Consider the following 15,484-nt stretch of genomic DNA (forward strand, 5'->3'; position numbering starts at 1 on the left):
ACAACGGGAACGCCCCCTAGCGGCCAACGTAAGAATGCAGCCTAAGATATGACTGGCATAAGGAGCCTTATGCCAGTCATTTCTTAGGCTGCAATCGGCGTAACAAGGTTCCTGAATCAGGAGCATTCGTAACACCGGCGCAGGTAAGCAATTGCGCTGCGTAACTATGGTTACGCAGACGCAATTGCCTTTTTGAATCTACCCCATTGTGTATATATATATATATATATATATATATATATATATATATATATATATATATATATATATATATATATTGTATATCTCTTGTTGATAAAATGTATCTTATTTCTGTTTTTGTATCTTCTGCTATTAGTTGTAGTAAACTGCACAGCCAAAGGAGAGTTTAAAATAACTTGGGCTGGAGAAACCTAAAGAATATCTTATAACCCCTTTCACACCGGGGCGGTTTTTAGGCGCTTTAGCGCTGGAAATCACCTCTGCTAAGCGCCAGAAAATCGCTTTCCCATTCATTCCAGTGTGACTTTTCATACTGGGGCGCTGTGCTTGCGGGACGTTATGAAAAGTCCTGCAAGCAGCATCTTTGGGGTGGGTTGGGAGCGCTGTACAGTGGAACCTTGGATTACGAGCATAATCCGTTCCAGGAGAATGGTTGTAATCCAAAAGTACTCGCATATCAAAGCGAGTTCCCCCATAGAAGTCAATGGAAACGAAGATAATTCCTTCCACATTGACTTCTATGGCATACAATACCGCATGTGACCAGAGGTGAGGGAGGGGGCGCCAGAGAGCCTTTGAAATACAGTGGAACCTTGGATTATGAGCATAATTCGTTCCAGGAGAATGCTCGTAACCCTTTTTTCGAAAATGCAGCGAACTCACTATTGCACAAAGCAAGGTCCATAAAGACGTGGATGAGCGAGTTTGGGGGTGGAGGAACTTGACTGGCCTGCACAGAGTCCTGACTTCAACCCGATAGAACACCTTTAGGAAGAATAAGGCTCCATGTACACTGCTGCTGCTAAACGGACATTCAGAGGCAGTTGGACACTTTTTTCAACTCATTCAATGTTATCTTATGTGTACATGTACACAGTTTCGTTTACTGTCGTTTATGGCAGTTGCGTTTATACAGTAGGTGATCGCGATATTGTGTAAATTTCGCTGCTTTTATCGGCGAGATTGGCCACCTATGAGCTCCGTCGCGGGAGCCATTGCCAAGCTGGTTTGCCGAGAAGGGGAAAAATGTGTTGATGCCGACATACGTCCGGCTTACAATGAACGGGGATCCGACTTGGATTCCGCCAATTCCAGGCACTATGTCTGGTATGAATCATGAGGGGGAACTCCACGCCAAATTTTAAATAGAAAAACGGCATGGGTTCCCCTCCAGGAGCATACCAGGCCCTTAGGTCTGGTATGGATTGTAAGGGGAACCCCCCCTACGCTGAAAAAACGGCGTGGGGTTCCCCCAAAATCCATACCAGACCCTTATCCGAGCAAACCGCCCGGCCGAACAGGAAAGGAGTGGGGACGAGCAAGTGCCCCCCCTCCTGAGCCATACCAGGCCGCATGCTCTCAACATGGGGGGGGGGGGTGTTTTGGGGCAGGGACGCGCACTGTGGCTCCCCCCCCCTCGCCCCAAATCACCCTGTCCCTATGTTGATAGGGACAAAGGCCTCTTCCCAACAACCCTGGCCGTTGGTTGTCGGGGTCTGCGAGCGGGGGACTTATCGGGATCCGGGAGCCCCCTTTAATAAGGGGGCCCCTAGATCCCGGCCCCCCACCCTAGGTGAATGAGTATGGGGTACATCATAATCTCCTATTGCCCCATGAGTTGTCAGTCCGCCCCTGTGTGTATGCAACACAAGTTTGAGCCAGCATTCCGTCAGAAAAAAAAAAATCCACGGTTTTCTTGTCGGAATTTCCAATCATGTGTACGCGGCATTAGAGCGGAGACTGTGGGCCATGCCTTCTCATCCAACATCAATGCCTGACCTCACAAATGCTCTTCTGGAAGAATGGTCAAACATTCCCATAGACACCCTCTTAAACCTTGTGGATGACCTTCCCAGAAGAGGTGAAGCTGTAATAGCTGCAAAGGGCGGGGCCAACTCAATATTGAACCCTCCGGACTAAGACTGGAACACCATTAAAGTTGATGGCCCGGATTCAGAGAGATCTGCCTATCTCTCTGCGGGCGTAACGTATCTCAGATACGTTACGCCGCCGTAAATTAGGGCGCCAGTTCCGTATTCAGAAAGAACTTGCGCCCTATGTTACGGCGGCGTAACGTATGTGGTCCGGCGTAAGCCCGCCTAATTCAAATGTGGATGATGTGGGCGTGTTTTATGTAAATTTTGTGTGACTCCACGTATTTGACGTTTTTTACGAACACGCATGCGCCGTTCGTGAAAGAATCCCAGTGCGCATGCTCGAAATTATGCCGCAAATCGTCAATGCTTTAGACGTGAACGTAACTTCCGTGCAGCCCTATTCGCGAACGACTTACGCAAACGACGTAACATTTTCAAAATTCGACGCGGGAACGACGTCCATACTTAACATAGGATACCCCTCATATAGCAGGGGTAACTTTACGCCGGAAAAAGCCTAACGTAAACGACGTAAAAAAAATGTGCCGGGCGGACGTACGTTTCTGAATCGGCGTATCTACCTAATTTGCATATTCCTCGCGTAAATATACGGAAGCGCCACCTAGCGGCCAGCGTAAATATGCAGCCTAAGATACGACGGTGTAAGAGACTTACGCCGGTCGGATCTTAGGGAAATCTATGCGTAACTGATTCTCTGAATCAGGCGCATAGATACGACCTCCCGCACACTCAGAGATACGACGGCGTATCCGGAGATACGCCGTCGTAACTGGTATCTGAATCCGGGCCCATGTGCGTGTAAAGGCAGGCGTCCCAATACTTTTGGTAATATAGTGTAGATGTGAACGGTGCCTTAAAAGCATGGTAAGGTTCCTGCTCTATGCGCGGTGCCTTATGGTGCCAGTCATTGTACAGTTACGCCCAATCCACCAGAGCTCACCATATCACATATACCGTGCATTGTGGTGCGCTGCATTTTCGAAAAAGGAATGGGCTGCCTTGACGAAACGCGTTAACATGTGCCTTTCCGCATGCACCGCAATGGGTAAATGAGTCCTTAGCTGGTAACAAGCTCATTCAATAAAAAAAATGCAAGCGGCAACGCACATCAGAAACCATGTGCCGTTCTGACTTCAGTAAAGTGAATTCTGATTGGTTGCTGGGATCCCTTTCCTGCTTGTTGAATAAAGTAATAAAATTACCATTTCTAGCCGCACAGCTACAATACTCATCATCTTCTACCACACTAATACACCCATCTAACCGGATTCTCTTTGCTCTTCCCGCTAACATGCTGCTGTCTCTCCTCGTAGTCCGTCGGCCGGACTCATCACGTAAGTCTGCCTATGTGTCGCCTGGCGGCGTCCTCCCCATACCGTCTGCATGCGTGTGTCGTGTCGTGCTGTCTTCTGTCTCACCGCCCCGCTTGCCGTTTCTGTATTGTGACCTTCCTGTCTTGTTTTAATGAATTGCTTATGCCTTTCCCGCCTTATCATCCGCCATCTTTTTCATTTTTTTTTTGTTTGTTTTTTTGTTGCAAGTGGATCTAATGGCTTATTTAATGATGAAATGTAAAGAGCAATGATACATTTCAAGGAGCCTATAGAAGCCAATTGGGTCAGTTCTGATTGGTTGGCGCACACTGTGGACATGACATGCAATAGGCTAACGACAACATTCGGGGAAAGTTGTTTTTGTGGGTTTGTAGGAAAAAGATCCTAGGAACTAGAGATGCTGCACACCCCTCCAAAAAAAAAAAAAAAGGTTAAGAGATCCCCAGGGGTTTTTTTTTGGCAGCGAAGAAAGTATATAAAAAAAAAATATCAATATAAAAAGGTTTCATTTACTGTACAAATGTTAAAATCAAACAAAGGTTTTAAAATTTGAGCTCTGGTTACATGCACTCCCATTTTTGGACCATCGGCCATGATACAGGCGGGTATACTTATGTTGAAAAACTATTTTTTTCCAATATTGATCCAGCCCCAAAGGGTTGACGAACGCGTTTCGACCCAAAAAGTTGTAGTCTTCTTCAGGGGGACTGTTGTCTCCAACGAATGGAAGACAGAGTTTGGAACCAGAGAATTTAGTAACATCCAAGATCCTTCTTAGAACATTCTAACCATCCACATGACAGGATCCAACAGGGGCGACCTGTGTATTAAGGGCGCACGGGTGCCTCCCCCTTGATCCCCGCCACCTCCCTGTATGATTAATGGATAGATTCATACATTGCATGAATCTATCCATGGCCGCTGAGCCGCCCCCTATTTAAGCATCCGGCCTCTTTTCGGGCAACAGGTGCCCGAATTGCAGCGACAGGTGGTGTTGTTTTTTTATAAAGCACCTAATTTCTTTTTTTTTAGCAGCGAAGAAAGTATATATAAAAAAATATATCAATATAAAAAGGTTTACTTTATTGTACAAATGTTAAAATCAAACAAAGGTTTTCAAAATATGAGCTCCGGTTACATGCACTCCCATTTTGGACCATCGGTCACGATAACAATAATACAGGCAGGTATACGAATGTACAAAGCAATTTTTTGCAATATTTATCCAGCCCCAAAGGGTGGCCCAACGCGTTTCGACCCAAAAAGTCATAGTCTTCTTCAGGGGGACTGTTGTTTCCAAGGAATGGAAGACAGAGTTTGGAACCAGAGAATTTAGTTACATCCAAGATCCTTCTTAGAACGTTCTAACCATCCACATGACAGGGCCCAACAGGGGCGGCCTGTGCATTAAGGGTGCACGGGCACCTCCCCCTCTGTTCTCGCCACCTCCCTTCATGGTTAATGGTTAATTAGATGGTATGGGAAAAGCAGGGACAGCAGATCCTCAAAAAGCCCTTTGTCCACCCAACTGACCAACGATTTGCAGCTAATCAACTTGTGTGATCCCACCAGTTGATTTCCCATACCATCTAATGAAGCAATTTACAAATGATTTGCCCATTCTTTCTTGTCCAATGTATGGGATTCCATTCCTGGGGGAGTATCAGTAGCTTATCTTCTTAAGATGTGCCTATTTCCGTCTTCCTCAAGCACCCCTACATATGGTTCCTTGTAAGCCAGATATGTTGGGCCATATCATGTGGATGTTACTAAATTCTCTGGTTCCACACTGTGTCTTCCATTCGTTGGAGACAACAGTCCCCCCGAAGAAGACTATGACTTTTTGGGTCGAAACACGTTGGAGCACCCTTTGGGGCTAGATCTATATTGCAAAAATTAACCACAACCAGAGCTTTTTTTATATGCTTTCTTTGCTGCTAAAACCTTGGGATCTCTTAACTTTTTCTTGTGATCCTTTCATTTTGTTACCTGCGCTATTAAAATGAACGCTGCATCTGATTGGTTGGTATAGGCGATACTGGCCTTCTCTTCCCTTTGAATGTTACAGATCAGCCTGATTTTCCTCCAGCTGTCTTGTCTTTTGTATAAACTTCCCCTCTGTTTCTTCATACTCTATGTCTGACACATTTATGGGGTCACTTCCCCCCATGTGCTCCAATTCCTCCTGAAATGTGCAAATTCCTCCACTCTAACCTCCTCCCACTGATGGGAGCCGGCCCTTTAAGAGAGCGTAATGCCAGAGGGGTTACGTCGGATTCCAGATCATGTGACCGCTGTGATTGGTTGTCACAGTCCTCATGGGCTTGGGAGCACTGGCACATGTCTGGTCCCGTCACTTCCCTCCCTCTAAATAACAGGTCCGGCTAATGACATCTGATGTAAAGAAAAGGGCAGGGTCTTCCGGATGATTGGTCGCGTCATTCGCATTACCCCCCCACTAGTCGGTTGGTTATGAGCCTGGTACCCCATCTATGGCTTCCCTTCAGGCTTCTCTTCCCTCCTCGACCTAGGCCAATTGGAATGCTTCTCCTTTTCAGTAGACCCGCTTCCTAAATCCTGATTGACCGGGAGGAGAATCAGTGTGACAATCAGTGTGACAATTGCCTCCAGCTCTAACCACATGCTTAAAAAAAAACCTGATTGGAATCAATGTGTCCAGTGCCCTGCATGTAGATTAGGGGGCCGGATGCATGGAGGGGGGGGGGGTGGCACCCATGCACCCTACATTATGGGCCACCAATGCTTACTTGTAATACTTCCAGTCACTGCCTAGATACAGCACACAGGACTGTGACAAGGGCAGGAGGGACGGTTGGGCACTGTGGTATCATGTGAGGTGGGGGGGGGGCACCACAAGAAGAATGGGGGAGGCAATTTGTTTTGGCAGGATTTATTTGTGGGGGGTAGGGGGTAAGAATTATTTTGGCGGGGACATTTTGGGAGGTGTGCTAGAAGTGGTGAGCTGGAGGGGGCTATTTGTGTTAGGAAAGGGGTTGGGGGAAGAGGGTGTGTTTTAGGAGGGGGGTTTTGGTGGTATCTGTGTTAGTAGGGATGGTTGGGGGATATTTTTGTGCTAGTAGTAAGGTAGTGGGGGGTTTATGCTTGGAGGGGAAATATGAGGGGTAGAGGATTTTTTTTGGGGGGGGGGGATTTGTACCAGGAAGGGGATTTCAGCAGAGGGACTGATTTATACTGGGAGGAAGGGGGATTTATCATTAGGAGATAAGCTCGATTCTTTTTGCGGGGGGATTTTTTGCAGACTCATGATCAAACATCTTTGGAGTAGTGGGTGGAGCTATGCAAATTATTCCTTTTATACCTCTGTAGCTAGGTGTACATCCAGAACCTAAGGTTTACAGCCTGATATTGTAGATCAGGAGTCTACAACCTGTCTAAACAGAGGGCCAGTTTATGGTCTCTTCGGCTTTAGGGGGGCCAAACTGTGGCCATTAGGAGAAGAGAATGTTCTGGTATCAGTGGGAGTAAAAAAAAATACATAGGAGTGTGTTGGTCAGTAGGAGGAGAAATAGAGCTCTATCATTTGTATCAGTGGAGGGAACAGCACCACATTTCAGTCAGTGGAAGAAATTAAGCCTCGTCATTGGTGTCAGTGGGAGGAACAGTGTCCCTCCATTGGTGTCAGTGGGAGGAATAGTGTCCCATCCATTGGTGTCAGTGGGAGGAATAGTGTCCCATCATTGGTGTCAGTGGAAGAAATTAAGCCTCGTCATTGGTGTCAGTAGGAGGAATAGTGTCCCATCCATTGGTGTCAGTGAAACGGATACTGCTCTAGCATTGCTGTCGGTAGAAGGATAGCACCCCATCGTTGATGTCAATGGCAGGAATAGTGTTCCATCATTGGTGTTGGTGGAAGGAATAGTGTCCAAACATTGGTATCAGTAGGAGAAATAGCGCCCCCTCATTGAAGGCAGTAGAAGAAATAGTGTCCAATCATTGGTATCAATGGGAGGAATAGTGTCCAATCATTGGTATCAATGGGAGGAATAGTGTCCCATCATTGGTATCAATGGGAGGAATAGTGTCCCATCATTGGGATCAGTAGGAGAAATAGTTTACCATTAGTGGCATCAGTGGAAGGAAGGATGATTTGTTATTGGAATCTGTGGTAGAAATAGTGCCCCATCATTAGTATCAGTGGGGGGGGGGGTAGTGTGCCCTATTTAAAGGCAGTAGGAGGAATAGTGTCCCATCATTGGTATCAATGGGAGGAAAAGTGTCCAATCATTGGTATCAGTAGGAGCAATAGCGCCCCATTAGTGGCATCAGTGGAAGGAAGGATGATTTTTATTGGTATCCGTGGGAGGAATAGTGTCCCATCATTGAAGTCAGTGTGAGGAATAATGCCCCATCATTGGTATCAGTGGGAGGAATAGTGCTTCATCATTGGTATTAGTGGGAGGAATAGTGTCCCATCATTGGTATCAGTAGGAGAAATAGCGCCCTATTAGTGGCATGAGTGGAAGGAAGAATGATTTATCATTGGTATCAGTGGGAGGAATAGTGTTCTATCATTGAAGTCAGTGTGAGGAATAGTGCCCCATCATTGGTATCAGTGGGAGGAATAGTGTACCATCATTGGTATCAGTGGGAGGAATAGTGTCCCATCATTGGTATCAGTGTGAGGAATAGTGTCCCATCATTGGTATCAGTGGGAGGAATAGTGTCCCATCATTGGTATCAGTGGGAGGAATAGTGTCCCATCATTGGTATCAGTGGGAGGAATAGTGTCCCATCATTGGTATCAGTGGGAGGAATAGTGTCCCATCATTGGTATCAGTAGGAGAAATAGCGTCCCATCATTGGTATCAGTGTGAGGAATAGTGTCCCATCATTGGTATCAGTAGGAGAAATAGTGCCCCATTAGTGGCATCAGTGGAAGGAAGGATGATTTTTATTGGTATCAGTGGACGGAATAGTGTCCCATCATTGAAGTCAGTGTGTCACCAAACTGATTCTTTGCCCCGGGTAAAATAATGTCTAGCTTCCCCACTGGTACTGCCTATAAGAGTACCAGTACCAGCCGTTCTACTCTAATAAAGTAGAACGGCTAGTGGCTAGTAAAGGGAGAGAGGGGGCTTGGGTGGCGGGGTGCGGGAGTTGTCCGGCCGCAATAGGAGAGACCTATAAATGTGGGCCAGTCTGGATGAAGTCCAAGGCCAAATTTTTGTCCCAGTCCAGCCCTGCCCATCACTGGTGTCAGTGGAAGGAATAATGCCCCATCACTGGTTCCAGTGGAAGGAATGATGCCCCATCACTGGTTCCAGTGGAAGGAATGATGCCCCATCACTGGTTCCAGTGGAAGGAATGATGCGCCATCACTGGTTCCAGTGGAAGGAATGATGCCCCATCATTGGTGTCAGTGGAAGGAATGATGCCCCATCCAATGGCTGGATAAGGACAGGCAAAGAGCCACAGTTTGAAGACGACAGTTATAGAGCCATTCTTTCCATGTCTCGGGCTAGTTGGCAATGGTCAGCGCGGTGTATGAAAAGCACGGCTTCTATGGAACTGAAGGTACGCTTGCTCTTGTATTCTCTCTCCTGTCTTCTCTATGGCTACAAGCTATTCTCTTCTGAGTGAGAGGAGCGTGCAGGGGGGTGTCAGTGAAGGGGAAAGGCTCAGCACCCAGCGGAGGGAGGCCGGGGAAAGATTTATGCTGTCCAAACTTGCATTCAATTCTGGGCGTTCGATTTACTTTTTAAGCAATTGGGCAGGGAATTTTAATCGGCTATTTACAGCAAAAGGAATTAATTTGAAAAGCCACACGTCCCTGCACTTTTTATCGGTGATATTCGCACCGGTCCAATCAAAACTGGGCAAAAAAATCAATCGCATCGTTTATCTTTTAATTCATTGTGCTTATGTGATTGTATTTTAACGATCAAGCCAACGCTGCCCTATCCACGAGATTTTCCACCTCGCCTGCTTCTGCTTTCATTGATCGCATTGGGCTGTCTCATACGACTCGTACATTTCCCTAGCTGAAATATTGAAGAGCAACAAAAAATCTAAAAAATTACATTGATGCGTGTGACGGCCTTTACAGAGAAAAGTTAGACTAGTGCGCTTTTTTTATTCCTACTGGCTTTTTCTATTTTATTTTATTTATCTTTTTTTCAGAGCTACTGGTATACATTAAATACAAAGAAATATAGTTCAAAGGTCAAAATATTGCATCATTTAAATCAGCCAATCAACGCATTTCACAAAGTATTAAAAATGTAATTATATAATATATATATGTGTGTATTAGTGCTGTCAAGCGATTAAAATTTCTAATCGCGATTAATCGCATTAATGTCATAGTTAACTCACGATTAATCGCGCGATTAAGGAGGTTCACCCTTTAAAACATTTTTTTTTTGTTTTCTTATTTTTTTTTTTTATAATATTAAATTGTGTTTTTTTATTTTTTTACATTTTGATCACTTTTATTGCTGTCACAAGGAATGTAAACATCCCTTGTGACAGCAATAGGTGGCGACAGGTACTCTTTATGGAGGGATCGGGGGTCTAAAAGACCTCCGATCCCTCCTTTGCACTTCAAAGTATTCAGATCGCCGAAAACGGCGATTCTGAATACTGTGTACTTTTTTAAATCCGGCGCCATTGGCAGCCGAGAAACCCGGAAGTGACGTCATGACGCCGCTTCCGTGGTTTCAATGCGGAGACTGAATCAAAGCCGTTTACGGCTTAGTGTCAGTCTCCGCCTGAACACAGAACGCGGCGGATGGAGGATCGGGTCTCCCGGTGGGACGGGAGGCCCGGTCAGAGCGGCGAAAGGCGGCGGGAGGGGGGGATGTCCCCTCCCGCTCCTCCGGCATAACAACCGAGCGGCTTTTAGCCGCATCGGTTGTTATGTTTGGATAGCCGATCGCCCGCTCTTAACAACGGTACCGGGATGATGCCTGCGGCTGCAGGCATCATCCCGGTATAACCCCCGAACGCCGAGGACGCATATATGCGTCCCGTCGGCGTGAAAGGGTTAAGAGGTACGTGCTGACAAAAAAAAAATGTTTTAAAGGGTGAACCTCGTTAATCGCGCGATAAAAAAATTGACGGCGTTAAAATGGGTTTGTGTTAACGCCGTTAATAACGCGTTTAACTGACAGCACTAGTGTGTATATATGTATGTGTATATATATATATATATATATATATATATATATATATTAAATGTATAAAAAATATATTATACATTTAATATATATATATATATATATATATATATATATACGTATATATTATACATTTACTACAAAATGCCCCCCCCCCCCAAATGTGGTATATATATATATATATTTTAAATTTATACATTTATTAAATTCATTATATCTATCTATCTGTGTATATATTTATATAATGCATTTGTAAACATTAAGAATATATATGTATATATCTTTAGATAAAGTGATAGTAATATATAAAATATTGCATGGTCCTTTATCCTTAATCTGTTTTATATATATAGATTAACAGATTAAGGATAAAGGACCATGCAATATTTTATATATTACTATCACTTTATCTAAAGATATATACATATATATTCTTAAATGTATACATAAAAAAATATATATATATATATAAAAAAAATATATTTATACATTTATTTTATATATATATAATAAAATAAATGTATACATAAAAAATATTTTTTTTATTTATATATATATATATATATATATATATATATATATATATATATATATATATATATATATATAAAATATATTTTTTATGTATACATTTATTTTATTATATATATATATATATATATATATATATATATATATATATATATATATAATAAAATAAATGTATACATAAAAAATATATTTTTTATATATATATATATATAATATATAAATACAATTTTTTTTTTATGTATACATTTATTTTATTTTATTTTATATATATATATATATATATATATATATATATATATATATATATATATATATATATATATATATATATATATATATAATAAAATAAATGTATACATAAAAAAAAAATTGTATTTATATATTATATATATATATATATATATATATATATATATATATAAAAAATATATTTTTTATATATATATATATATATATATATATATATATATATATATATATATATATATATATATATATATATAAAAAATATATTTTTTATGTATACATTTATTTTATTATATATATATATATATATAAAACAGATTAAGAATAAAGGACCATGGCAATATTTTATATATTACTATCAGGAGTCTAACATACATTCAAATTTGTATAAAAATATCAAAGTTTAAAGAATCGCTATGGAAATACAAATCACATTAAAAAAATAAAAATGTAATTGTACAATTTATATATCATGTGATTAATGTGACATCTCTTGCTTTAACTCTTACGTAATTCATCCTCAGATAAGTCCTAAACCCATAATTATCATGCCCATAACTAGGATGTATCACAAAGTCCTCCAATCCCAATGGATTGTTAAAGAGAAATATGAGGTTTACTGTTACTGAAAATAATTTTTCAACGGACGTAGGAGACTAATTCCATCATTTTTCATATATGAACCAACTGAATGCTGGGTGATGCTGGTAATATTATAGATGGATGTAGCAATAGCAGCAAACTTAAAAGAATGCCACGTCTCTGCTCAAATATAAAACCTCAATCCCTACAGTGTATTGAAAATCCACCCAGACGTCACTTGGAGCCTTTACATGAAATATCCCAGCAAAGCACTGTATAGATACTGTCTCTGGGGAAAGTGGAACAAGCAACTTGGACATCATTTCTATATTTTAAAATGCTATGTAATACCGTAGACCATTGGTCTCCGAAATGCTACCCTTCCCACCAAATGACTCCAAAGATGGGGCACAATTCATCTCACTGACACCAAAGTTGCCAGCATTGTTTACTCCCACTGATCCCGGGACATTTTCTCTTACAATGGCCACTTCATTTGGGGGGAAACTGGCTGCATTTGGGGGGAAACTGGCTGCACTTGGAGACAAACTGGCTTCATTTGAGGGGAAGCTGGCTAATTTGGGGGGAAACTGGCGGCATTTGGGGGGAAACTGGCGACGTTTGGGGGGAAGCTGGCTAATTTGGGGACAAACTGGCGGCGTTTGGGGGGAAGCTGGCTGCACTTGGGGACAAACTGGCTGCACTTGGGGACAAACTGGCGGTATTTGGGGGGAAACTGGCGGTATTTGGGGGGAAACTGGCTGCATTTGGGGGGAAACTGGCGGTATTTGGGGGGGAAACTGGCTGCATTTGGGGGGATACTGGCTGCGTTTGATGGGCACAGTGGCGGCAATTGATTTTTTTCCGTTTGTTTGCAATTTCCCCCCCAAAAAAAATATTTGAGCACCAGCCGCCACTGAGGAGGACCATACACCATGAAATGAACCTCAGGTGGAGGAAAACGCACTTTATTCTCTATTCATTAGAATCAATCTTCGCTCTCATCAGTCCAGCGCCATCACACACCTTCCTTGGACAGACTGAAGCAGAGTTTCTGTTCACCGATTGTACACCGGGGGCTTGTTGTACAAAATTAATATAGTGAATGGTTGGCAGCAATTTCTGAACACATTGCCAAGGGAAAGGGTTACTTATCTGCGAGCCTCTAACAGACATCGGAAGAGGAGAGCAGACAACGAGCTGTCGGTGGCGATGTGAGATAAAATTACGACTTATGAAAAAAAGAGACTTTCAGCCATATTGGTGGACTTTGAATCCGAGGTCCATTTATCTTCAAGTCTTCTACCCCCTGCATGTCTGTGAAGGTTCCCATTTATCACATTCAGCTGGGCTTGTTCTGTAATGTTGAAGATCTTGGGCTAGATTCAGGTAGGGCTGCGCACTCTTACGGAGGCGCAGCGTACCGTTTTAAGGCTACGCCTCCGTAAATTACTTGCGCTACGCTTCATTCACGAAGCAGTAGCTCCGTAATTTGCGTAAAACTTGCCGGCGTAAGCGTGCGTAATTTAAATGATCCCGTAGGGGGCGTTGATCATTTAAATTAGGCGCGTTCCCGCGCCGAACGTAGTGCGCATGCTTCGTCGGGAAACTTTCCCGACGTGCATTGCGGTAAATGACATCGCAAGGACGTCATTTGCTTCAACGTGAACGTAAATGGCGTCCAGCGCCATTCACGATTCACTTACGCAAATGACGTAATTTTTAAAAATCGCGACGCGGGAACGACGGATATACTTAGCATTGGCTGCCCCTGCTAATAGCATGAGCAGCCTTACGCAGAAACCGACGAACGCAAACGACGTAAAATGCGAACGCAGGGCGCGCGTACGGTTGTGAATCGGCGTGAGTATGCAATTTGCATACTCTACGCTGACCACTCCGGGAACGCCACCTAGCGGCCATCGTAAGAATGCAGCCTACGATACGATGGCATAAGAGCCTTATGCCAGTCATATCTTAGGCTGCAGTCAGCGTATCGAGCTTTCTGAATACAGAAAAGTCGTTACCCCGGCGCAAATTAGCAATTACATTATATGTGGAAGACGGATGGTGTCAAAGTCACCCACTCCAGTTCACAGAAGGAAAGCTTTCGCCCCTGGTTGAAAAAAGAAAAATACAGTAAAAGCCATTAACCACTTAAGACCCGGACCATTTTGCTGGTCAAAGACCAGAGCACTTTTTGCCATTCAGCACTGCGTCGCTCTAACTGACAATTGCGCGGTCGTGCGACGTGGCTCCCAAACAAAATTGGCGTCCTTTTTTCCCCACAAATAGAGCTTTATTTTGATGGTATTTGATCACCTCTGCGGTTTTATATTTTTTGCGCTATAAACAAAAATGGAGCGACAATTTTGAAAACAATTCAATATTTTCTACTTTTTGCTATAATAAATATCCCCCAAAAATATATAAAAAAAGTTTTTTTTTCCTCAGTTTAGGCCGATACGTATTCTTCTATCTATTTTTAGTAAAAAAAATCGCAATAAGCGTTTATAGATTGGTTTGCGCAAAATTTATAGCGTTTACAAAATAGGGGATAGTTTTATTGCACTTTTATTAATATTTTTTTTTTACTACTAATGGCGGCGATCAGCGTTTTTTTTCGTGACTGCAACGTTATGGCGGACACATCGGACAATTTTGACACATTTTTGGGACCATTGTCATTTTCACAGCAAAAAGTGCTATAAAAATGCATTGGGTTAGATTCAGCATGCGCCGTCCGTGTACATATCCCAGTGTGCATTGCTTCCAAGTACGGCGCAACGACGTATTGGTTTCGACGTGAACGTAAATTACGTCCAGCCCTATTTGCGAACGACTTACGCAAACGACATAAAAAATTCAAATTTCGAAGCGGGAACGACGTCCATACTTAACATTGGCTGCGCCTCCTAATAACAGGAGCAACCTTACGCAGAAAAAGCGACGTAAAAAACTACCGCCGGGTGCACGTACGTTTGTGAATCGGCGTATCTAGGTAATTTGCATATTCTACGCCGAAAACAACGGAAGCGCCCCTAGCGGCCAACGTAATATTGCACACAATTCTACGCCGCCGCATTCAAGTTACGTCGGCGGAGGAAGCCTATTTTTTTAGCGTATCTGCCCTTGAGAATCGGCGTAACCATAGGCGGGCGCGGATTTCAAATTACGGCGGCATATCTGGAGATACGCCGCCGTAAAAGCTACCCCATTGTTTACTGTGAAAATGACAATGGCAGTAAAGGGGTTAACCACTAGGGGGCGCTGCAGGGGTTAAGTGTGACCTCATGTGTATTTCTAACTGTAGGGGGTGGGGCTGGACGTGTGACGTCAGTGATCGTCGTTCCCTATGACAGGGAACAAACGATCACTGACACTACCACAGAGAAGAACTGGGAAGGTTTGTTCACACTCACCACTCCCCGTTCTTCAGCTCCTGTGACCCGATCGCGTGACACCCGCGGCGATCGGGTCTGCGGGTTTTTGCGGCCGTGGCGCTTCGGACCGGGTCGCGAGCGCTCTGCCT

General features: G+C 43.3%; 1 protein-coding gene across 1 annotated transcript in view; it reads left to right on the top strand.

Annotated features, from left to right (window-relative positions):
- Positions 1-15,484, top strand: part of GABBR1 (gamma-aminobutyric acid type B receptor subunit 1) — a 283,737-nt gene that overhangs the window by 74,947 nt on the left and 193,306 nt on the right. Inside the window, exon 6 of the mRNA XM_040324995.1 lies at positions 3,413-3,433. Coding sequence (XP_040180929.1) covers positions 3,413-3,433 — 21 coding nt within the window. The remainder of the gene's footprint in view (positions 1-3,412; positions 3,434-15,484) is intronic.

The sequence above is a fragment of the Rana temporaria genome, chromosome 9, assembly GCF_905171775.1.
Source record: "Rana temporaria chromosome 9, aRanTem1.1, whole genome shotgun sequence".
Taxonomy (NCBI): domain Eukaryota; kingdom Metazoa; phylum Chordata; class Amphibia; order Anura; family Ranidae; genus Rana; species Rana temporaria.